At 48.0% G+C, this 23333-nt stretch overlaps 1 protein-coding gene across 3 annotated transcripts; it reads left to right on the top strand.

Annotated features, from left to right (window-relative positions):
• The first annotated feature begins 1496 nt into the window (after positions 1-1496).
• PHKG1 (phosphorylase kinase catalytic subunit gamma 1) lies at positions 1497-21197 on the top strand. Of its 3 annotated transcripts, XM_024204965.3 has the most exons (11): positions 1497-1671; positions 3752-3814; positions 5772-5907; positions 8260-8435; positions 10216-10270; positions 15269-15334; positions 15840-16003; positions 16572-16662; positions 18319-18472; positions 18961-19086; positions 20557-21197. In XM_024204965.3, exons 3-11 carry the CDS (start codon positions 5825-5827, stop codon positions 20806-20808), a joined length of 1167 nt encoding a protein of 388 aa, XP_024060733.1. In that variant the 5' UTR covers positions 1497-1671; positions 3752-3814; positions 5772-5824; the 3' UTR covers positions 20809-21197. The 3 variants fall into 3 exon arrangements, with proteins under 3 accessions (XP_024060733.1, XP_024060734.1, XP_024060732.1); XM_024204966.3 differs by lacking the exon at positions 3752-3814; XM_024204964.3 differs by lacking the exon at positions 3752-3814 and having other exon boundaries at positions 1497-1677.
• Positions 21198-23333: the final 2136 nt, after the last annotated feature.

Here is a 23333-nt window from a genome sequence, read left to right as displayed (position 1 = left end):
GTCAGACCAAAGGTCCATCCAGCCCAGTATCCTGTCTGCCGACAGTGGCCAATGCCAGGTGCCCCAGAGGGAGTGAACCTAACAGGTAATGATCAAGTGATCTCTCTCCTGCCATCCATCTCCATCCTCTGACAAACAGAGGCTAGGGACACCATTCCTTACCCTCCTGGCTAATAGCCATTAATGGACTTAACCTCCATGAATTTATCTAGTTCTCTTTTAAACCCTCTTATAGTCCTAGCCTTCACAACCTCCTCAGGCAAGGAGTTCCACAGGTTGACTGTGTGCTGTGTGAAGAACTTCCTTTTATTTGTTTTGATATTTGCTGCCCATTAATTTCATTTGGTGGCCACATGTTCTTATATTATGGGAACAAGTAAATAACTTTTCCTTTCTCCATCTCCATTCTGCTATCCTTGAACAAGTACGCTTAAACTTGATCAGCTTGTGCTTAGGCTGTAGGAGATGTATGGCTATATAAATTGTTAAGGTGTGGATGGAATTAAGGTTGGATACTATTCTTGAAATAAAGTGCAAGGATGCATGTAGATATGGGGAAAAGTTTGATAAGGTCAAGAGAGCAGTGCAACAGTTTGCATAATGGCCTGGGTAAGAATCTTTACCACTCTGTATCTTAAAGGTGGCTTTGTAGCCTGTGCACTTGCTCTTGAACTAAAGCAGAAATTTTTCTCTTCCCTCCCCATCATGACTTCACATTTTAGCCTCAAACTTCCTTCCGTAGAGGTTCCCTAGGAATCCTGTGTGGCTGCTCCCACGGGAGCCCTGGCAAGACTAGCCGCAGTAGTTTAAACAGTGCACATAGAATCCCAGTTGCAAGGAACTGAGCAGATGTACAGCAGCAAAAGAGCTGAGACAAGAACTGGGAAAGGCAAAGCTGGCAGATGACCCACTTCAGGGATGGAGAACAGGAGTACAAGGGGCTCAAAGAACCCTCTCAACGTTATTATTGAGTATATAGATTAACATAAATGTTCAGCGCTCAGAGGGGGGAGCGAGCATGAAGGACAAAGGTGGTGAAGATGGGGCTTCTGCCTTCTCACCTTGTTACTACTCTGACCAAATTGGCTTTAGCTTAATTACCTCCCCCTCCTCTGACTGCACTTCAGAAATATCCATGCTGGGGTTACAAGTCCTTTCTTTGCTCTGTGTGTGAATCCCATAAAATCTTACCTAATAACAGTTGTGAATTGGCTCCAAATGCTTAGAAAAAATACTGATCACTTACAAGAAACTACTCAGCCTGCTATTACCATTCAGTAACATGGAGGAGACCCAGGAAAGCACTGCTACCTATTGAATGGTTTCTGATCCCTTCAAAATAGGCCCATTCATGTTGCTTTCCCTGACCTGCCACTCCTAAGCAGAAATTAAATGAATGTTGTGGCGATGTACGCTCATGCCTGAGGCTCTGGCATTGCTTCCAAGTCGCACTGCAATTTATTTTTGGCTTTGCAGCCCTCACACGGGCGCTGACCTGCAATGAGTTAGCAGCCGTGCTGAAGGCTGGGTTGTTATTGTGGGACTCAAAGTGGTCTGAGTCTCAGACCCTTAGTGTTCAAGTTCGTTTTGACTTTTGTGGTAGTAATTTGATCCCTAATCGCTGCTCCAGGAAAATTTGGGCTGAAAGTAGACGGCAGAATCTGCAAAGAGGTAATGGTAAGTAGGGACCTGCTGTGACTAGAAACAGCTCTCTTTAAAGAAAACAAGCAGTAGGAGTACATCTACAAAGGAGAGGGGGTGGGGGGGAGCGTATGAAGCAACAGGTTAGAGCTACAATCCATTGATATGTTGTGATGTTTTATATAACACTGTACAAGTGATCACCATAAATCCTTCTCAGTTGTAAGGCAGAGATCCTTGTTTTCTTATGTGCCTGTGGCATGGTGGGTCCTTTTGGTACCATAGAGGTAATTATGTAATCTTGCTGGAGTTGAAAGCCTCTCTCAAATCCACTAGTGAATGCTAAAACCAGCAAGATTTCTGAAATAAAAGTATATTGTCTAATCAGGCCTTTGGAATAGATTGTCTCCAGTTCTGCTGTCATTACAATATTATAGCAGTGTAACTAGAATGACTCTATTTACTGCACTGGTGTCAAAGTAGAATTTGGCCCATTATCTTGCAATATTGAGCTTTACCCTTTTACCAAGTATGTTAATTTAAAGGGTGCATCAAGAGTAGAAAGACTGGTACTAACAGTTCAGAGAGATGCTAGTCCTGTATCTGCTATATTCTTTAGGGTTTAATATGGGGTGGCCAAACCATGGCTTGCGAGCCACATGAGGCTCTTTTACAGTTAAAGTGCGGCTCCTGGAGCCCACCATGTCCCTCCCCTCCTCAGTCCAACAGATTGCCAGGGATGGGGAGTTCGGGGTTTCTGCCCTGCAGCGGGGTGGTGGGGATTGGGGCTTCAGCCCTATGGGGCGCACTTGCAGGGGCCCTGAGCCTTGGCAGGCACCTCCCATGGGGCAGAAGCTCCGAGCCCCACCACTCCGCCGCAGGGCAGAAGCTCCGAGCCCCACCACCCCGCCGCAGGGCAGAAGCTCCGAGCCCTGGCAGGCATGCCCAGCTCTCGAGGTTATGACGATTATCGTATGTGGCTCCGAGGGTCAGTAAGTCTGTGCGTATACATTAAACCAGGGATGGCCAATCAGTTATTTCAGGCTCTCAAAGTTTCAAACTACATGATATGGGGATAATATGAAATGCAGACTTGGTGCAGATGTCTAGGTTTATCCATGCTGAGATAATCAATTTTCCTTCTCTAATTAAAGAGTGATATTACCCTGATAAAGAAGTCTCCTTTTACAGAACTAATAATACTCCTGGACTCTCCTGCTGTTAGTTCTTTACAACAGCTGCCTGTAAAGGGGGCCAGTGGATTTTAAGCAAGCTCCGTTAGGCTGCAGCTTGCTGCATCCATTGAAGTCTATGGGAGCCCTCCCGCTGAAGAGAACTCCAAATCTAGGTCTTTTCCCCCAAAAAATAGACAAAAAAAAAAAAAAAGACCTTAAAGGTCTGATCTTGCAAGGTGCTGAGCGTCTCCCAGGAGGTACAGAGCATTCTCAGCTCCCACTGAAGTCCTCCAATCAGGCCCTTAAGCTTTTAAAAGCCCTTAGGACCCCAGCCTGCAAGGTGTTGAGCACTTCAGCTTGGTGTAGCAGTAGAGGGCCCTCAGCACCTCATGTGGTGGGACAAGACATGACCATGAGAGAGGCCGTGTGGTGGGTGTATGTGCCCTGACACCACCTGCCTTGCCAGGTGCCACCCTTGCAGCTGAGCTCAGTAGACAGTGAGATTTTGCTATGGGTGTGGGACTCACTCCCCCTTTATACCTGCCTCAATTTCCCCCTTAAAAACAAGCCAAATCCACATGCCCTCTTGAGGACACTTTGTCAGAGGTGTGTTGGTGTTCTCTTTTCTCCGTCTGATCCTCCCCCTTATTTAAAATATCCCCTCTGTCTTGGCTTAGCTATTGGTTTATATAATGCTTGTGCACTTTCTAACTTTTATGTTATCTCCAGCAGCTGAAAGAGCTTATAGGCTGCTCTTTATAAATTAAATAGCCCTAAGTTAATTGATTGAAATTGGTTTGTGTTAGTTAAATAAGGAAGAGCATCCAGCCCTTAGCACTGATATAAATAAGCTAGACTGATATTAAGTGACTCAGAATGGAGCATAGGTCAAGACTGAAGACCTTCAAGAAGAGCGTTTTGTTTCTTTGAACCAGGCCAAGACAGACACCATTTGAGGACATGATCTGAATGCACTGCAGAGAAATGAAAGCACACCTGTAGGTATTGTAGCAGAATCATCATGTTACTGATAGGTCAAACAAAAAGACAATGTGGAGGCAAAGCTGTGCCCCTAGTTTGGGAACCCCTGCTTTATCACATCTCAATTGGGTACCAGTGGCTTTTGAAAACCTTGGCTGTTGTTGATAGTGAGAGCAGCAGTGGTTTGAGCACAGGCCTGGGAGCCAGAAACTCTTCTGATGCCAGCTCACTGTGTGCACCTGGGCATACTACTTAACCTCTGTCTCAGCTGCCTGCCCCCCGTAGCTGTAAAATTAAGATCGTTACCTTCATTCCTCCCCAGGCTTGGTGCCCGGGTTCATCCAACTATCCCTACTAGCCAGACACTTGAGCACGCTAGAGTAAATTGGACTCAAGCAGATACTTTGCTGAACTGTGGCTATAGTAGGGGTGCTGGTGCTGGCCCTTTAAACTGCTTGCTTGACTACAGGAAGGAATATCCCTTCCCTGCCGTCCCAGCAAGAATCCAGTTTTATTCACTAGAAGTTTTCCTGCAGGACTGGAGAAATTTTAAAGGGCCTGTAGTACACCCAGCAACTGGAGTCAATGATTGCTCACTCCAGGCGAGGGGTTAAGCAGACCCTGTGTGGCAGCGCTCTGGCAACAGAGCCTGTGCTCCTCGGTCTGTGAGATAACGAGCCAGGGAGCTACAGCATCGGTGCATGCCCAGTATCCTCAGTGAAAATACCCCCGTGCTCACTACAGCCTCTACTATGAGGGATGCTATAGGGACAGGACAGTCAGGAAAGGGAAACGATTTCACAAGTGATTTGGGGTACCTCAAAGTTTGGTGGCCCCAACTTGTGACACCTTAAAGTAGCCTGATTTTCAGAGGGTGGGTGGTCAGCGTTTTCTGAAGGCCCTTCTAAGGCAGCTGAAGACGGGAACCCCAAAAATAGAGGCCCGGTCATCAGCTGACCCTCAACCTGGGCTCAACTGTAGTCTTGTTAGGTCTCTTGCTCCTGGGTCCCCTATGGAAGCCGCCACCCCTGGCCAATCTCATTGTTCCTGGCAAGAGTTCAGCTCACTCTTGGGGTCTTTTAAGAGTCCAACTACAGTTCACCTGTCTGTAGTCCCTGCAGGTGCTTCCTAGGTCCTGTCACAGGCAGGAAGCAGATCTACAGGGTCCCTTGCTCACATCAGGCTCATAGTGTCCCCCAACCGGAAGGGGAGGAAAGGCTGGCTACTGCCTCAGACAGGGCAGTCTTGCTACTGGAGCTCACTGGCAATCTTCCTACACCTGGGCAAGCTTCCCCCCCCCCTCTTCTGTGGCCAATTTCACCTTCTTAAGCTCCCCTTCTCCAGGTGGTGCATGTTCTGCAGGTGGGCCTAATTGGCGCTGTTTGAGTGCAGGACGGCTGTTTCTACCAGCAGGATGGGGGGGCCCAAGCTTGTGAGACACTTTGGTCCATTAAAGTCAGTGGCATGTTTCCATAACTTCAGTGGGATTTGAATCTGGCATAGAATAGGACATTCCCTATCAGTGAAATACTCCCTTTCATTTCCTTCCCCTTCTATTGCCCACCCTGACCTTTTCCTGACTTTAGAAGGAAGCAGAAACAAGGCCAACTCCCATGAGCACTGCAGCATGCCACCTCATCAGCACTGGTGTGCGCACATATGGCGAATGAATGGACCTGGGACAGTGACGAATACAATTTTGTTTGGATTCTGGACCAGACCCTCAGAGGCAAGCAGGCTCCTAACTCCCATTTATTTCAGTGGCAGTTAGGAACCTCAGTGCCTTTGAGGGTCTGGGTCTCTGTTTCTAGTTCTAAGATCTATCAGACATCAGGACTCAGAATACAAGACAGACAAGTGGAAATCCAATAATACAGAGGTGCAGGTCCATTTTTAGCCCTGGAGACTAGAGGGCTGGTTAGAGGAAACAAAGACAGCCATGGTACTATTTAGTTGCTTTTTTTCTTGTTTTAGCTGTTTGTTACCTTGAAGCAAGACTTTAGAGTGGGCGCAGTGAGGATCCAAACATGACCAAGGAGGAGGAGCTACCAGACTGGCATTCGGCCCAGGAATTTTATCAGAATTATGACCCGAAGGAAATTCTGGGCAGGTAAAGTGGGGTTTCTTAACGATGGGCCAGTTGTTTGTAGACAGAATTGCCAAAACCTGTTTGCATTATTCACACAATTAGTCCCACTGATTTGAATAGGACTCCGTGTGAGAAAGTATTGAGTCCTATCGTCCCATGTACAAACAATGATATAGTACCTTTCATCCCCAAGTATATTCACAAAGCTGTCCAAGAATACTGAGATGTGGCTACTTCTGGAGAAGAATTATACAGCTGCGTAAGAATGAGAACCAGCCTGACTGTTTAGGGCAAAAATTGCTGGAAGACACCTCATCTGATAAAAAAAACACCTCCTGCTATCATTTTGTGCAGAGGCGTTACGTTACTAGCACTTTCTCGGGGTGCCCAGGACAGTTAGTCACTGTATTACCCCTTTCCCTCAGCAACAGAGAGCCTTGCTAGGACTAAACTGGGTGTCAGCTCCCGAACACTGCAGTCTGTTAGCCACCCAAACAATCTCCTCAGGGCTCTGCCGGCCCTTACTTTGCCTTGCAACTCTGAAGTGCTCCCCTGTAGAGTCCAGCCCCTGTCACTGGACGCTCTCAGTAACTACCAGGTTCACTATTCCCCAGGGAGCAGTGTACCCACAGCTTGATTGATACAATTCAGATTCAGGTCCTTTGTAACACCACAGCATATATGGATAGTGAAACAATCTTACGATTATTATCAAAGATTCAAATGATACTGGGGAAGGATAATGGAAACAGAAATGGTTATATGTAAAACAAAAACGGTACAGCACGCTTCTGAGAGTCTACACGTAACAAAATCCTTCTAAAGCAGTTTCTGAGGAAAGCTTCCTTGCAGCATTTCCTACCAGGACAGGTTGGGATCCTGTGCTCATGAATACAATCTCACTGCCTGATTACCTCCTCAAGAGCAGGATGCCAGAGTGCTGTCCCTGGCTCCCAGTTAGAGTCCAAATGAACCTTTGAAGTGAACCCCCAAACAAAGCACTTCCCCCTCTCCCCCACTGTTCTCCTCTTTCTGTTAAATCTTCATTTAGCTCAGATCTCTGGTCTGGCAGAAAACTGTTTCCAGAGGAGTGATACCTTAATGCAAACTATAAGGACATATTTTCAGTATATATAGAAAACAGGCGCATATGCAGAAATCTAACTTTGACACCTTTTTTGGGGGGGGGGGGGACGTTCTGTTTGCTCTTCTCCCCGCAGCCCTGGGGCTGGGAGGAGCTCGCCACCCTGGCCCCAGAGCTGGAGGAATTCTGTGCCCCCAGTGGATTACTGAGGGGGGCTGTGCCCCTGCTTGCTCCACCACCCTTTTGCATGCCCCTGATAGGAAAGATAGGATGAGGTCATTATGCTCCATCAGGAGCTCTTTAATGATGTGAAAAATCCAAAAAGGAATCCTACCAAAAGTGGAAACATGGATGAAATGCTAAGGAAGTGTACAAAAGAACAGCGCAAACATTTAGGGACAAAATCAGAAAGGCCAAGGCACAGAACGAGTTACTGCCTTTTATGTTCATTGCTAGGTGTAAGAAATGGTTCTTTAAAGACATTAGGCGAAAGATGAAGGAAAGTGCAGGTCCTCTATTTAATGGAAGTCGTGTATGTAAGGCACAGGAGATAATTGTCCTACTCTACTCGGCACTAGTGAGGCCTCACCTGGAGTACAGTGTCCAATTCTGGGTGCCACACTGTAGGAAAGATGTGGACAAATTGGAGAGAGTCCAGAGGAGAGCAACAAAAATGGTAAAAGATTTAGAAAACCTGATCTATGAGGGAAGGTTAAAAAAACCAAAACCCCAAACATGTTTAGTCTCGAGAAAAGATGACCACTAATAGTCTTCAAATATGTTAATGGGTATTATAAAGAGGACGGTGATCAATTGTGCTCCATGTCCACGGAAGGCAGGAGAAGTAGTAATGGGCTTAATTTGCAGCAGGGAGATTTAGGTTAGATATTAGGAAAAACTTCCTAACTCTAAGGGGAGTTAAACTCTGGAATAGGTTTGCAAGGGAGATGGTTGAATCCGTATCACAGGTGGTTTTTAAGAGCGGGTTGGACAAATATCTGTCAGGGACAGTCTAGGTTTACTTGGTTCTGCCTCAGTGCAGGGACTTGACTTCTTAAGGTCCCTTTCAGCCCTATATTTCTAGGATTCTATTTGCAGATACTAGATAAGGTCCACAGCAGCAGTTTGGGGAGTCAAACTAACACGTGGGAGTCCCACTGCATTTTCCATTGACCCAAACTCCCTTACCTCATCCTGTTAGCACTGTGCTAGTGCATGAGCACCAGGAAGTGAAACTGGCTAGAAATTTTCCTCCTATTCCAATCTTTTCTTTGTCTTGGTCCTGGCAGAGGGGTAAGCAGCGTGGTTCGTCGGTGCATTCACAAACCCACCAGCCAAGAGTATGCGGTTAAGATTATAGACATCACAGCTGGTAATTTATCCCCAGAGGAGGTCCAGGAGCTGAGGAAAGCCACTATCAAGGAGATAGACATCCTTCGGAAGGTCTCAGGACATCCCAATATCAGTAAGTCAAAGCATTAGTATCACTGGACACCTGGGTAACAAATTGATCAGTGGCTTTTCCCACCCCATTTTCTGTTCTAGGTATTCACAAGAGTTTTCAGATTTTGATTAATCCCTTTGGCTCCTTGAGCTGAAATCCCTACAGGGAAAGGATCCATCTTCTGTGGATGCCCACCTGATGGTGTCTGATAGCGATAGCTTGCTGGGAGTTGGCTCAAATCCTAGATGAGCAGGGCCCTCGCGAGCCCTTCTGCCACTCACTGCTTCCCCCAGACCCATAATGATCCCAGTCAGCATTGCTGGACAGAGCACAGCACCTGCTAGAAGCAAGATCCCAACGCCCCATGGAACCTGCAGCTGGGGAAGACAGACTAGATGAGGTGTTAGGCCCCAGATCCAAAGCTCACGGACGTCAGGGCTCTTAGTGGGGAATCGGTGTTGACAGACGCTATCTGTGATCCATGAAGATCTCTGCTTCAGGGCAAAGAGTGTGGCTTGGTCTACACTACAAGCTTATGTTGGTATAACTATGTCGCTCAGGGGTGTGGAAAATCCAAGTGACATAGTTAGATTGACCTAACCGCTGGTGTAGACAACTTCTCCCGTCGACGTAGCTATCACCTCTTCAGGAGGTGGAGGCCTATGCTGATGGGAGAAGCTCTCCCCGTCGGTGTAGGTAGCGTCTTCACTCAGGGCTACAGCACACAGCTGCAGCATTCTAAGTATAGACAAGTCCTGTGGGTGGCTAAAACCTGCAAATTGACACAGGGCAAGCATCTCACTTCAGAGCCTGCCGTGTTCACATTTGATTCCTCAGGACCTTGGCTTTGGTTTGCAGGCTCCGGTACCATATGTGGAGCCTGAAATTCTGCCCTGACACCTCTGGTGTTGTGTGTTTCACTTGTTAATGACTCAGCTCTTCTGAAAAGCACAGGCTGTGACCTCCCAGACGAGGTTTCCAGTTCTGCCTGATGAAGGTATTCTAGGAAATGGAAAGGCTGCTTTGCTGATTCCTGGGATTGGTTAGTTTCTCTTCATATGATTCCAGGAAGTCCCTTTCAGTGCAGTGCCATTAGAGGATCTGACCAGAGAAAGGGCTATAGGAAGGAACAAGGGGTGTAGCTAGCATCCATTTCCCTGCAGGGCCAGGATGCAGTCCTACTGCCAGAAGTTTTAGGTAGCAAAGCTGGCATTGGTGTCAACAACAACTGTCTCATTTTTCACTCTGCTTGGGGAAGGGGGAGGAAGAGCCATTCAGGAATTCTGTGGTCTGTAGGGAGGCAGAATGTAATTTCCCCAGGAGGTATTTGGCCACTGTGAGGACATACCCTTTGGTGCCAGGGGGTGAGCACAGCTAGTCAGGACTTTGGCTTGCATCTCATCTGAAAGGGGAGGCCTCTAGTAGCCCAGTGGTCCCTAACCGTGCTGGGCCATTGCCTCCTCTCTGATTCACCCACACTGCTTTCTGCAGCACTGGGTTTTCCTTGGTGGTGTCCCAGCCAAAGACGAACCAAGCTCAGCTCAGGACCCAATCCAGGAAGGTGCTGGGTGACTCCTGCAATGTGTCATGCACACTGAGCTCCCACTGAGCTCAGTGAAAGCCTAGAGCACCCAGCCACCTCCCAGGATTGGGGAGCTCTGAGATGAGCTCACATTTTCGTCCTTAAGGAGTCAGTGGATTAGAGTCTCTTTGGGGCAGGGAACATGTCTGACTGCACGTACATAGAGCCCCGTGTAAGTTACAGCACTGTCATGACAGTTGATATCATGTTTTATTGCAGTTCAGCTGAAGGATAGTTATGAATCCCACACCTTTTTCTTCTTGGTGTTTGACCTGTAAGTACCATCTGTTTTTTTTTTTTTTTTTTTGGGTGGGGGGGTGTTGTCCTCCTGTCTGTCTGATCAGTGGGGGCATGGTCTGTTCAGTGACACCCATTCAATCCTTACTGAAGTCAAAGGGGTTTACAGTAATGTATCCGACAGCAAAATCTGGCCCCTGGGATTTATAGATTTTCCTATTAGTGGTCACCATACCAAACTGAAGTTGAGACCATAAAGGAGTGGGCCCCATACCGCAATAGATCATCCTTAGCCTGATAACATGCAGGGCTGGCTTTAAAAACATCCAAGACAAGTAACAGGTTGGCACTCTGAGCTATTCCTGGCCTGATCCCCTCTCCTGGCAGCGAGTCCAGAGGAGATTTCCTTGGTGGTCTCCCCGCCAATCACTAACTGAGCTCCACTCTGTTTAGGACCCAGTACAGCCAGGTGTTGCATGGCTCCTGCAGAGTGCTGAGCATGTCCTGCTCCCAGTGACCTCCATGGGAGCAGAAGGCACCCAGTCACCTCAGCACCCAGTTCATAGTCAGGCACAGGAGAGTTGGGTGTTGTGGGGAGAAGTAACTGCCAGCCAATTACCTCTAAACCTCAGCATCTTGGAAGGTTCTGGCTGGTCAATGGAGGTGATCTTCCATAACAGAAACCAGGTGACGTGTACTTTTCTGTATGAACCAAGCAACCAGTGCAGAAAGCCTCCCAAGCGCCTGATCTGGTCTGACTCGAACACCCTCAAACTCTGGCTGATCGAGCTGGGATTCTGGTTTGGATCCAGCTCGATAACAGAGGCACGTGAAGCTGCCAAAAGAACTACGCAATCGACGCAGATCCCTGCAGGTTTCTCAGCAGCTCAACCACCCGTGCACATACAGCTGGCTTCAGCTGGCAGAGGGAAAGTTGTTCTATCAAGTAGCTGGTGCCAAGCAGTGTGAGGTTAGGAATGCGGCACAAGGCAAAAGAGGAGTTGAAGGTGGGATTTTTTTTTTTTTTTTAAATGTAGCTGTTCCTGCCATGGGTGCCAGATTTGTATAATTTTTGGTGGTGCCCAGAACGGGTCTAAGCAGAGCTGTCCCGTCCATAGGATGGACCGGGCCAACTGCCCTGGGCCCTGCGCTTTGGGGGGCCCCGTGCTTCAGTGGAACGTAGGGTCCAGGACAGCCTGAGGGGTTAGCGGGGGGCCTGGTGCCTGCAGCAGCGAGCAACCGGGTCCCAGCCCGCTCCGCCCCAGCCCGCCGGCTCCCAGTGTCGCTCGGGGGAGGGGGCGAAATCCAGAAAGAGGCGGGGCTGGCACTTGGCAAAGGGGTGGAATGGGGGTGGGGAGGGGCAGAGCAGGGATGAGAAGAGGTGGAGCAGGGGCGAGAAGAGGCAGGGCAGGGGTGGGGACTTGGGGAAAGGGTGGAGTGGGGGCGGGATGGGGACAGAGCGGGGGCAGGAAGAGGCGGAGCAGAGCAGGGCAGGCTGGGTTGCTCACTGCTGCCGGTGCCAGGCCCCCCGCTAGCGCCCCATGCTGCCCTGGACCCTGCGTCCCCCTGAAGTGCAGAGCCCAGGGAAGTTGCCTCAGTCCGTCCTAAGGACGGGATGGCTCTGAAAATATAAGCCCAAACACTGGTGGAGCCAGGCCCCCGTTCCTGAATATTGGTGGAGCACGGGCACCACGGGCCCATATAACTCAGCACCTATGGTTCCTGCGGTCCCGGCCACAGGCAAATCAATCGCCAGAGCGGTCACCGGGAGGAGGTGAAATGCATAGTCAATGACAGAGAGAAACACGATAACACTTTGCACTTCCCTAGCATCCTCCGTCTGAAGCTCTCAAAGAGCTTTACAAGCCGAGTGCACTAATCTCACTGCCCCCGTGAGGCTGGGAAATAGCGTCACCCTCACTTTACAGCTGGGGGAAGAGAGAGGGTAAGAGACTTGCCCAGAGTCACGTCCCAAGCCTGTAGCCGAGGTGGAAACAAGTGCCCCGCTTCCTGTTTCCCACGCTGTGCCCTGCTGCCTGATAACTCCATTCTGGTGGGCGGTTGCTTAGCCAGGATTACGAAGAACACGGCCTTTGAGTTTGCCTTCCAGCCACATTAAAGGTCACAACAGTCTGGTTGAGAGGGGGGAACATCCCTTTTATAGAGGGCACCCTCCAGTACTCCCTCAGCATGGCAGGTGATAAACAGGAAATCCCTGGATCCAACTGAGGGGAGAAAGGTAGCCAGGAAAGGCATGGTGAGACCTCACATGGCCCTCAGAGTGAAGGCATCTTTCTTATTGGAGATATCCTATCTCCTAGAACTGGAAGGGACCTTGAAAGGTCATCAAGTCCAGCCCCCTGCCTTCACTAGCAGGACCAAGTACTGATTTTTGCCCCTGATCCCTAAGTGGCCCCCTCAAGGATTGAACCCACAACCTGGGGTTTAGCAGGCCAATGCGCAAACCACTGAGCTATCCTTCCCCCCCAGTCTTGGCTGGCTATGATGCTGGTTCAGCTGGTGTCCCCGTTCCCACCTTACTGTTCTTCATCCCCTTCTATCAGGGGCTTCCCTGTGTACACCCACCGAGCCGGCTAGCTAAATGAGAAGTGAGCGTCAATCTCCCGTCAGCAGACACCAAGCAGGTGGCCTCTGTTCCAGTAACCGTTGCAAAAGGGCATTTGTGAATGGAATTTCACACAAGCCCAGAAAACCACCAGGCGCCCAGCAGCACTTTGCAACGTATCCGACTCTGCCAGGACTCAACGCTGCATGCCCAAGAACATTCTCTTCACTGCTAAGGCTTCAGCCTCCCCTGCCAATACAGGGCTGGCTGCACAGGCAGCCCTCCCCCCTTTCCTCCTTGTGGGAGCGAGCGGGGTTGCTCAGGTTTCCCTGTAACCTTTGGCGAGCTCTGTCATAGATCCTGGAGTCTATTTATACATTTGGCCCCGTCTGCATCCCCAGAACGATCTGTGCCTTATGTAATGCTTCAACTTCTGATCAGTCAGGGCTTGTGGTTTCAGCCAGCTCTTTAGAAGGTAACCAAGTGGAGTGGGAAAGGTGCGAGCTCTGTGGCTTAGACCTGATTTAACTCAGGGTGTGATGTTGCACCGATTTGGTTAAACCAGTGCAACTTTGTGCGGGGACAAGCCCAGAGAGATGCTTTTCTGTCGCTGCTTTGAGGTGGCTGCATTAACCCATCTTCTTACACCTCATAGCCACCCTTAGCAGAAGAGCCCCTGGATCTGAATGCATTCAGTGGGGCAGTCTAAGCAAAAACATGTGTCTCCTGTGGGAAGGCTCCAAAAGCTAATTGATTGCAAGAAATCACTGCATTTATCAGCCAAAGAACTTCTGAGCCTGGACAGCATCTCTTGTGATGTCAGGGCACAAGGGAATGCAGCTCCGGCTTCAGGGCCGCCCAGAGGATTCAGGGGGCCTGGGGTCTTAGGCGGCGGGTCCCAGAGCGGAAGGACCCCCCGCCGCCGAAGACCCAGAGCGGAAGAAGCTCTGGGGGCCTGGGCCCCGCGAGAGTTTTCCGTGGCCCCCAAGCGAGTGAAGGACCCTGCTCCAGGGCCCCCGAAAAACTCTCGTGGGGGCCCCTGTGGGGCCCGGGGCAAATTGCCCCACTTGCCCCCCCCTCTGGGCGGCCCTGTCCGGCTTAGAGAGTCATCTCCAATGGAGCATGGGAGGGTGTGGTATTAGCCAATACTGTAAAAATGGGACTCAGGAGATCTGCCACCAACTTCCTGTGTTGTCTAGGGCACTTCTAAAAAGAAGTTTAAATTTCAAGCTTTTCTCTGTAACTATGAGGAATTAACTATGAGTGTTAATTAACACTCCCCCCCACCCCATCAGCTTCCTATTTGAGAACTAATTACTAGTAGAGTGATCAGAGTGAAGGCTCACCCATTTGCACCCTGCACTCTGTCACAGAGGGGCTGAGAATCTAGGTGAAAAGTCCCACAGAAAAAACAATAAATAAATAGTTTTGAGTGTGTTGGGTGGTCAGAAAAACTACTATTTATTGTGTAAAAGACTAGGGGAGTGTTCCGTTAAATAGTTTGTGAACCATCTAGTGATGCTCAGGGTGTTCTATGTTATAAAAGCTGCCAGAACCCAACCAGAGCACCCAGCATACATATGTAATGATGCCTTGAATGTTGTGTTTTTTCAGTAACTAGGGTTATTTGGACCCTACTGTGCCTCTGTGGTGCCTTCATATTATGTTTGCGGTGTAAAAGGCAAGAGAAACAACATTATTTAGAACTGGCCTGGGGGTGTTTGGAATCATCTCTGTGCTCTTTAGTGACGAAGATAAAGGACTTCCTCTCAATAAGTCAAAAACAATTCCAGGAGAGGGATCTGGGTTCTTTCCTAGTCCTGCGTCAGTGGAATTGTTAACTAAGTTCATTTGCAAAATCTTTATTATTGGTGATGATGCAAGAACCAGAGAGAACCCACCTTGACTCTCAGAGTGAGCTTATGGGGCTGATTAATGGGGGGGGGGGGGGGGAGGTGAAATCTACTCCCTTTTACTTGTGAATTGAGTAGAATTCAGTGTTACCAACTCTCAGGATTTTATTGTGACACTCATAATCTTTGTTGTTTTTCTTAAAGCGTCAGCTCCTGGAGTCAAGTGATTATGTGAGACTCCCAGCTTGAATTTTTTTTTTTAAGTATGATTCCTCATAGTTACAGAGAAAAGCTTGAAAACATGACCCCACGGGGTTCAAAGTTCAGAAGGCAAATCAAAAGAACCCCACATTTATTGTTTTACAAATCTCATGTTTTTAAAGCCAAATCTCTTGATTGTTTGAGACCTGACACTTGATTTTTGCAGGCTTGGGGTTGGAGATACTGAGATTTGCTTGAGGTCACCGAGACAAAAACAGGGAGCCCCCTAGACCTTTTCCAGGGTTGTCGCTGCATTTTACATGTAGTGGTTGATTCCAAAGATTTTATTGCCATTTTACATTGTGGCTGTGACTCAAGGCCAGCATCTTTAAGTGCCTTGTCTTCCTAAACACAGAATGAAGAGAGGAGAGCTCTTTGATTACCTCACAGAGAAAGTCACCTTAAGTGAGAAGGAAACCAGGTATGGTGAGACAGACTTGAACAGCACAGTGGTTCTGCCAGCATTTCCACCTGGACAAACAGTGGCACTTTGGACTCGCTAGTTGCAAGCTCCCCCATAAGGTCTCCAGGTCTGAAATGGGGTCTCTCACAGCCCAGGTTTCAAACCTTTCAGTTCCTGAGTTTGCCCAAAACTACTGTTCTCCGCTGGCAACTTGTCAGGAGTGCAAGGGGTTGCACTTACAGGCACCTTTTGGTCCACACCCAGCTTCAATGGAACATAAGGACAACCAGTGTCTGTTCCTAGGGCCAGGTGGCAAAGCTCACTCTCAGGCTACTGAATTGGACACTGGGGTTCAGAGCTACAGTGCTCATCCCGTTGCCTAGAAGCAGGATGAGCTCAGTGTGTCTCCATCATTCTCAGGCTGTCTGTGGGGAGAGGAGAAGAGGGTGTGGGATCTCTTTTTGGAGGGGTTGCTTGGCTGAAAGAGGACTTATCTCCCCCACCCCATTATCATCCCCTCTAGGAAGATCATGCGTGCACTGCTGCAAGTGATCCAATACCTCCATTCCATGAACATCGTCCACAGAGACCTGAAGCCGGAGAACATTCTCCTGGATGACAACATGAACATCAAGCTGATGGACTTTGGCTTCTCCTGCGAGTTGAATAGGGATGAGAAGCTCAAAGGTGGGATGATTATTTGATCACAGCAGTCAAAGGAGGAGAAGACCTTCTAGATTGTCTATCCCCTTGGCAGGGCAGGCTTGCTCCTTCAGTCTATACGCCAGTACTTTGTCAAGCCTTGCTTTAAGCATCTTAACCGATGGGGCTTCTACCACTTCCCATTATATTGACTTCTCCTCTGGAAGTTCATCCTAAATTTTCTCTCTTGATTTCTACTAGTTGCTCCTAGTTACACACTCCTATGACATCCCATACTAGCTTTCCCCCCCATCACAATCTTACTTGCAGATACTAGTTATTTCATAACCCATTGGGATGAGATTATTCAAAGGCACAAATGGCTGTTTGGCTTGGTCACTCTTCTCCTTGCCCACATTACAGGTTATAACTGGATATTGGACTCCCCTGATAAGATACCAATGAAGTGTCATTAAGGGCTATGTAACACACACTGGAAACATTCTGTCCATCAGCAGCCGCTCAATGAATAGCTATTTACTGGTTACAGGGTGGTACAAACCTCTGCAAATTCACTGATGTTAAAGTGAAAAGTTCCATCCCTTTCTTGCAGAAATCTGTGGCACTCCTGGTTATCTAGCACCTGAAATATTAGAGTGCTCCATGGATAAGGGCCATCCAGGGTATGGAAAGGAAGTTGACATGTAAGTAGAACATTCATATGTAGTGACAAATTTTCCTAGTACCTGGAGTGAACATCTCCTCCCTTTGCAATGGGGTTTACTTCTGAAATTCTCATGCTTTTGGACGCTGGGAAAAGCAAGAGGAGCTCATACAAACTAGTCTCCAAGGATAAGAGATCTGAATACCAGCCACAACTGGCTGGGGTCAGTGAAGAGGTTATACAGTGCGCAGAGCGAATGACATGGGCTAATGGTCTACACATATGACAGCGAGCCAGGAATATCAGATTTTTAATCCCAGCTCTAACAAATTCTCTGCCTCAGTTTCCTCATCTTTGCCTATTATTTGAGCATACAGTGCTAAAGAAGTAGTATTATTTACCATCAACTGTCTATACCAGGGGGATAACAACCCTGCTAACTAATCCTCACAACACCTGTGAAGCAGGTGAACGGGAGTTTTGAAGGGGAATAACACATAGGTCCAGATCCATAAAGGTATTGAGGTACCTAACTTCCACTCAATTCAATTTGGGCTTTAGTGCCATGTAGGTGAAAAGCACTAACAGTCATTAATAATAATGAGCGGTGCACGATTGGGTGCCCAAAATGGTTCTTTGCCTTTTCACACTGACAAGCCCTGAAATTGGGTTTTATACACCCACTGAGAGCGCAGTCAGAAAACAATGCTCTTCTAGGGCCTGATCCCGTTCCCGGTGAAGCAAATGGGAGCTTTGCCATCGACTTTAATGGGCGCAAGGCCAGGCCTGTGCAGATTAGTAACTGTAAACAGACACGTGAGCTGCCTTCTCAGCTCTCTTCTTGGGTGAGTCACCTGAATTAAACCGGGCACCTGACAAGCCTCATGTGTGCAAAGGACATTTGCTGTGCAAGGTTCTCCCATTCCTGGCTGACCAGCCGTGACAGAGCGACTCCAGCACACTCCCCACTGACAGCACAGGCTTGTAAGGGGCTGACTCCTGAATTACACTGCAGTCCAGTCCAGACAGCTGACTCCTGCACTGCAAGGATGGGGCTGGGGGGCAGACAGGGCTAACTGGCTTTACCAGTGATAAGCCTGAAAGGCAAAATATCCCTCTCTCATGGTCCACCAGAACTTCCCCCCAGTCTAAAGCAGTGAAATCAGAACAGGTCCCGAATAAAAGTCTCTAACTCACAGCTTCCCTGGGCTAGCACAATGGCTCTGGTGAGCAAGGAGGACCACTCCACTCTTCTGCCTCAGCATCTACTCTGGCTTCCTGTTCTTTCCCACACAGAAGAAGTCATAGGTTGTTTCTCCTCCTACACAGCCCCTTACCCCCCCCCAAGCTTCCTCCTTATGTGCCTAACCTAATGAGCCCCACCTGAGGGAACTCTTCCCTCCTCCTTACCAGCTGAGGCAGTTTTTCACAGGTGTGGCCTATTCTGCCAACCCTCCCCTCTCCCAGCTTGATGGAGTGTGAGGCTCAAACACCCCAGCGTAGGCCCGAACCCGGCTCTGGCCTCCAGTTTGGTAACTGGGCCCTATTTGTCTAATAAGCCGAGCACCCCGGAGACATTTGACACGCAGCTCTGGATCAGGATTTTGCAGTTGATGCCTGTCTCGGCTTCCTTGTCATGAGCGATACTAATGAATGTGCCCAGGGGACTGATACCGGTCTGCTCTGCCTTTGGCAGGTGGAGTAGTGGTGTGATCATGTACACCCTGCTGGCTGGCTCGCCGCCCTTCTGGCACCGGAAGCAGATGCTCATGCTGCGGATGATCATGAGCGGGAAGTACCAGTTCAGCTCTCCAGAGTGGGATGATCAGTCAGACACAGTCAAAGATCTGGTGAGCGCTTACTTGCCGTGGAAGGAATGGGAGAAACAGGGAATCTCTCCAGCTTTACTAGTGGGGTAGGGTGGCCTGGTGGATGCAGTAGTAGCATGGGGATTCTACTCCTGGTTCTGCCCTGTGTGATCTTGGGCAAGTTACTTAGTCTCTGTGCCTCTTTCCCCCCCTCCCACCTTTTATCAGTCTTGTGAGTATAGCCTGTAAGCTCTTTGGGGTAGGGACTGTTTCTTACTGTGTTTATACAGTGCCTAAAGAAATGACACCCCAATCTTGGGTAGGGCCTTTAGGCTCTACTGTCATACAAATAATAACCCTCAAAGTATTTCTAGATTCTGCTCTTATGCAATCTCGAGGCCTGAGGAACCAAAGACAGACAAGAATCCAGTAGTGGGGACACCTGATGGAATGCTCCTGGGACAGGGTAACAATAAGGAGAGAAGGGCACGTCCGTCTGTGCCAATCCGTCTGACTGTGCCTTCCTGCAGATTTCCCGGCTCCTGGTGGTGGATCCTAAGAAGCGCTACACAGTCAACGATGCGCTGGCCCACCCGTTCTTCCAGCAATATGTCGTGGAGGAAGTACGGCACTTCAGCCCTTTAAGGAAACTTAAGGTAACAGAGTTTTTTTAGATCCTTCCATCAGGACTGGCTGACAGTGACATTTCAAATATGTTAGGAGCGAGATCGCATACAGCCTTCAGCTGGTTTATTATTTATTCATCATGGTCGATAGCCACGGCTCCAACACTGATTCGACTGCTAATGAGGGTGAAGGATCAGGCTCTTAAAGATGAGCCCAAACCATAACTAAGGAGCCAAACTTTGGGACTGAATTTTGTAGCCTGGGTTCATCTCTAATTCACAGGAAGTAATAGGACTTAAACAAAACGGATCTATCCAGTAGATCAGTGCTTTAGAGAGACAATACAGTGCAGGTACTTAATACATTATAGATGACCAGAAGGAGGCCAGTTTCAAAGCAGTGCCCATGTAGTTTATTTTTTGATATATCCCAGTGGGTTTAACACTGAAATTCTTAATGGAAGAAGCGTGTTACACAGAGGGATTTAAACAAGGAAAAGGTAGACTGGGCCACAAAATGGCAGATGAAAGTTGGTGTTGATAAATGCAGAGGAATGCATATTGGAAAACAATCTCAACTATACAGACAAAATGATGGGGGGCTAAAGTAGATGAAAGAGCTCAAGAAAGAGTTCTTGGAGTAACTGTGGATGGTTCTCTGAAATCATCCACTAAATGTGCAGCAGCAGTCAAAAAAGCAAACAGAACGTTAGGAACCATTAGGAAAGGGATAAATAGAAGATAGCAAATATCATGCCATTATATAAATGCATGGTATGCCCACACCTGGAATATTTGTGCAGTTCTGGTCTCCCCATCTCAAGAAAGAAATAGATTCACAATAGAAAAAATACAGAGAAGGGTAACAAACATTATTAAAGGTATGAAACAGCTTCCATATGAGGAGAGATTAAAAACACTGGAACTGTTAGGCTTGGAAAAGAGATGACTAAGGGAGGATACGATAGTCTATATAATCATGAATGGCATGGGGAAAGTGAATGAGGAGGTGTTATTTACCCCTTTGCATAACACAAGAACCAGGGGTCATCCAATGCAATTAATTGGCAGCAGGTTTAAAACAAACAAAAGGAAATACTTCTTCGCACAAACATGTTCAACCTGTAGAGCTCATTGCCAGGAGATGTTGTGAAGGCCAGCTTCAAAAAAGATTAGATAAGTTCATGGAAGATAGCATTGACAAACCTATTAGCCAAGATGATCAGGGATGCAATCCCATGCTCCAGCTGTTGGGGCTGGTCGACTGGATGACAGGAGATGGATCACTTCATAATTGCCATGTTCCGTTCATTCCCTTTAAAGCATCTGGCACTGGCCACTGTCAGAAGACAGGAAGATACTGGGCTAGATGGACCATTGGTCTGACCCACTAAGGCCATCCTTATGTTAATGAATCAGTTTAAATTGATAGTCTGTTGATTAATTTCAGTTTTCCAAAGCACTTGCCTTTTCACATGAACTGGCTACATTTCATTTCAGGTCATCTGCCTGACAGTTCTGGCATCAGTCCGCATCTATCATCACTATCGGAATGTCAAGCCAATTACCAGGGAGGTAATGATGAGAGACCCCTACGCTCTGAAACCCATTCGCAAACTGATTGATGCCTGTGCCTTTAGAATCTATGGACACTGGGTGAAGAAAGGAGAAGCACAGAACAGAGCAGCCCTGTTTGAGAACACTGCAAAGGTGATTTTGCTGAGCTTAGCCGCGGAGGAAGCGTTATTTTGATTTATCCCTGAGTAAAACTGCTTCAGCACCATCTTAGCTTAAGTTTGTAAGAGCTAAGGCGAGCAGACGCTCTGAAAAACTAACCGCAGTCTCCTTTATGTTTTCCCAATAAAATCTCAGTAGATAATATTAAAACCCAGGGTGCGCCAAACCCTGACATCCTTATTTGGCCTTCAAAAGACGCCATGTGCACAAACCTCTGCAGAGCCCCATCCAACTTCAATGAGTTTTGCCTGTGTAAGGCCCCCGTGCTTTGGCCTTGCCAGACCGATATTCAACTTTCCTACAAAATTACATTTAAGGGCCTGGTTTTTTTAGAAGTGGCCTCTAATTTTGCAGCTGTAATTAACAGTGTGTGTAAATATACCCTCAGATCAGGCAGGTGAACATCTTAAACGCCAGCATTTGTGCCCCAAATTAATTCCACCGGAATGGGGTTTTTTTGGGGGGGGGCGGGGGGAGGGCTGGAATGAATTTCAGGCACAAAATTGGTCACCAAGATGAGGCACTTTTGAAAAAGAATAGAGATGGGGGCCCAAGCAAAAGCCTAGCTGTGGCATTCGGGTACAGCTCCAGCTCTGAACATCACAGCTCTGTCTTCTCTTTAATGCAGAGGGAACCAATAGAGGATGCAAGAACAATAGAATACACTTAGGGCTTCTCCTATAGGAACCACACCCTTTCATTGGCAGGATGGGCCATGCTCCCCCGAGCTGTGGTAACAGAAGGATGCGAGCGAGCACCCTCACACCTGTGGGAAATCCTCGCCAGCAGTGGTGGCAATATTTTCTGTTATTGCTGTTTGCTACGATCAGGCTCATGTCGCTCTTGCTGGTGCCCTCCTGCTTACATCTAGGCAAACCTTTGCACCTGCCCCAGTGCAGTCAGTGGAACTCCATTTGGGCGCAGAGGATCACCCTTGGGAAGCAACTTGCCGGATTGGGGCCTCGGTGTCTGGCCCAGACCAGCCTGAGGTTTCAAAGCCTCGCTTTCATTTGGTAGTGGGCACGACCTGTTCTGGGACGACGGTAGATTGGCCGTTGAATTGTTAGAGGCAAGGTAAAGGCAAAGATAATGAGTTTGGGGCACAATCGAACACCATCAGGCCAAGGTAAGCAGTGGGGTCACAGCGGCAGGAGGGAATCTAAATTAGATGCGGAGCTGCGTAAAAAATAAATCAGTGTGATGTCAGCAAGTTCAGGGAGAGGAGGAGTGAAGGTGAGAGGCAGGGAGGAAAGGGGACAGGGGTGTGGAAAGCAGCTCCACCAATGGGACGCTTGCAAAATACTAACCAGTTACATTCAATTGACTGAGGTTAAAAACCACACGAAGAAGCTGGTCAAGCTTTGTTTTTACAAGGCGGATGTTGCTATTAGAGACCCATGTTTCCAAGCTTCTGGGCCCAGCCTTCACCAGCAGGACCTTAAGGTAAGGTGGCTGATCCCACATCACTTTCGAAAATCAAGTCTTTCAGGGCACGAATACCCTGGTTTGGGTGCCGCACTGCAAAGATGAGTGTTCACTGCCTGTTTTGCCATCTGTAAAATGAGGCTAATGATGCTGACCTCGCTTGTAAGGTGCTTTGAGAGCGACTGATGAAAAGTGCTGTATAAAGGCTAGGTATTATCCACTGAGCTCTCGCTTCATTTAGCTTTGGGGCTAACACATTTTCTACTCTATTAAGAAAAAATGTCTTCCCCCCCCCACCCCCCAGGCTGTAGTACAATTGGCAATTTATAACTCAGCCTTTAATACAAGCTGAGGAAACCTTCCCTGCCTGCTTGTCCACCAAACCCTGAAAATAAAGAGAGAAGCTTGTGACAAAACCACCACCCTCAAATTTGCGTCAGTAGGAAAAAGTGGACCTGTCCAAATCCCCCAAACGGCAAAAACATGTGAAACAGTGTGTGAAAACAGCAATCAGAGCCTTCATCTTAATGGACTTGATTGACTCCTTCCATCATGGATGGGGCATATTCTGAAGGGTGACTAGCATCTCACATAGCACTCTTCCTAGCCACCAGATTCCATTATGCCATTATCCCTGCCAGCCTTAGTTACTGCTATTATAACCAGTCAATCTATAAATGACGCCTTAAGCGCGACAGATGTTTTGTTTCCAAAGCTTTAATGCACTATGTTGAAGAGCAGCAATTCATTTTATGCATCTACACCTTGGGCTGAGTTTTTAAACAGCCCTTGAGTGACGGAAAATGCACATTGCAGCTAACGGTGACCTGTATACTGCATGTGTATTTAGGAGACATTTTAAAAGATATAGGGCTAATACACAGACCTCACATTGGTCAAAATGGTCAAGGGCTTCAGTTTATTTATGTCGATTTGATCAGTGCATCTGTACATGGTTTTGTAAACTGTTTACATGTCAATAAATAGGCTTCATTTTACTTAGCTGGTGGGACGTTGCATTGTTAAGCTGGTGCCTATTGTATTCTTACTATCAAGCAACATAGTATTAGGCTGGGATTTGCAAAGGGGCCTAAGGCATTGGCAGCCAGTGGGAG

The sequence above is a fragment of the Terrapene carolina genome, unplaced genomic scaffold (genome assembly GCF_002925995.2).
Source record: "Terrapene carolina triunguis isolate 2854851 unplaced genomic scaffold, T_m_triunguis-2.0 Scaffold231, whole genome shotgun sequence".
In the NCBI taxonomy this organism is placed as follows: Eukaryota; Metazoa; Chordata; order Testudines; family Emydidae; genus Terrapene; species Terrapene triunguis.
This window is presented reverse-complemented; position numbering and strand designations above follow the sequence as displayed.